Source organism: Eimeria maxima, genomic scaffold, assembly GCF_000499605.1.
Source record: "Eimeria maxima Weybridge genomic scaffold, Emw_scaff3065, whole genome shotgun sequence".
Classification (NCBI taxonomy): Eukaryota; Apicomplexa; class Conoidasida; order Eucoccidiorida; family Eimeriidae; genus Eimeria; species Eimeria maxima.
This window is the reverse complement of record NW_013565911.1, coordinates 1-1,674: the sequence shown is the minus strand read 5'-3', so window position 1 is coordinate 1,674 and position 1,674 is coordinate 1. Positions and strand designations below refer to the sequence as shown.

Sequence of the window (1,674 nt, the reverse complement as noted above, 5' to 3'; positions counted from 1 at the left end):
ACTACCAATCACGGCCTCACCTCCTGGAGCGTTCTACTAGCACGCATACCCAGCAAGCACGCTGTAATCACACTGTAACCCATTATTCCATACATGTATATTAATTATAGCGTGCAGTAATAAACGCTGATAGCACCCTGCGCACTTCGGAAGTTACACCCTTATATATAATATGTAAACAAATATAACATATGAAATATACAAAAAGCCTTTAGATACAAAAATAAAATGCATATAAAACATAGATAACGATACCGTCTTTGGACGAATTTGCTATCCTTAATTCATTCAGTGAGAGTGTCGTGGGAATTAGAGACCTTAAGGTAAATGCCGTGTCACCCAGACATATCGGGCCTCGCCCAACCACAATCCATGTCCACATCTCGTGACTCCATGAGTTGAACGGAAGTGCTGACGAGGGATTTGAAGACCTTAAGCAGGGGAATTGCCCAACAGTGAGACACCTCATCCCAAGACACAACAATAGCCAACGCCATGTCACCCATGCAAGTTGCGCCTCGCCCAACCTCAATCCATCTCATCCATATCGTCACTAATCCCCAAAAGTAGGCTAGCCCAAAGACGAATTATATACAGATAAAAAGACACAACAATCAGCTACATATATCAAGACAATGGTCTTTGCCAATCTCGTAGGAGATATGAGGGATATGGAGATATGAGGGATATGGAGACCTTAAGAATGCAGCGGCAGTCCCAGGCCATCGATACGTATGGCCAACCACCAATAATGGCCACACCTCGTCAGTCCTACTTTGCAATATGTAGTTGATTGTAAATAAAAATATAAAATAAATGTAAAATATAGATAAGTATAAAATACATATATAAACTATAGATAAAACTTCTTAGCACGAACCATGTGGATGGCATACATTGTTGTAGCAGTTTTTAGGAGGGATTTGCAGACCTTAACCGACGACAATCCATCATCGGTATACGAATGAGCTTCCGTACGAACACTTCATTCCATGAGTGACGAGGGATTTGTAGACCTTAAGAATGCGACGGCAATCCCACGTCATGCGTACGAGTAAGCATTCCCGTACGAACACTTAAGACCTTGAGCCTATCTCGTAGAAGTGACGGGGGATTTGGAGATCTGAGAATGCAAGCAAATCCCAGGGCATCCGAATAAGAATTCCGTACGAACAGTTAATCTCGTAGGAGTGACGAGGGATTTGTAGACCTTAATGTCAATCCAGTCAGTCAATCCCATGTCATACATGTTTGCCATGTCATACATGTTTTGCCTCGGCCTACCACAGTATCCATCCATCTTCACATCTCGTCACTCCATGAGTAGAACGGAAGTGATGAAGACCTTAAGAAGGCGAGCCCAATTGCGCAACAGTGAGACACCTCATATAAGACACAATGAACTTCGTCTTTGGGGAACCGTCAGCCCCAACTGGCCCAGCAAGCTGCGTATGCTGAGGGAAGAACACATCGTACAACGCAGGCTGAATCTTAGTGGATCGTAGGACAAGCCTACTCTCACACTTACAATACCTGGTTGCGCCAAAGTCGTCTGCAATGGATGTAGCACCTCAATTGTGGGAAATTGCGATTATAGCCCAGCGCATGACGCAGAGGGCTTTGATGAGATGTTGTGCTCGAGGCACTAAAAACCTATGCAAGTAACAATTGAGG

At 43.9% G+C, this 1,674-nt stretch overlaps 1 protein-coding gene across 1 annotated transcript; it reads right to left on the bottom strand.

Moving 5' to 3' along the window:
- Nucleotides 1–335: 335 nt before the first annotated feature.
- Nucleotides 336–1,300, bottom strand: EMWEY_00059960 (hypothetical protein; the record flags this gene model as incomplete). The annotated part of the gene is made up of 2 exons (XM_013481296.1): nucleotides 336–553; nucleotides 1,171–1,300. The coding sequence occupies 2 exons, from the start codon at nucleotides 1,298–1,300 to the stop codon at nucleotides 336–338; spliced, it is 348 nt and encodes a 115-aa protein (XP_013336750.1).
- Nucleotides 1,301–1,674: the final 374 nt, after the last annotated feature.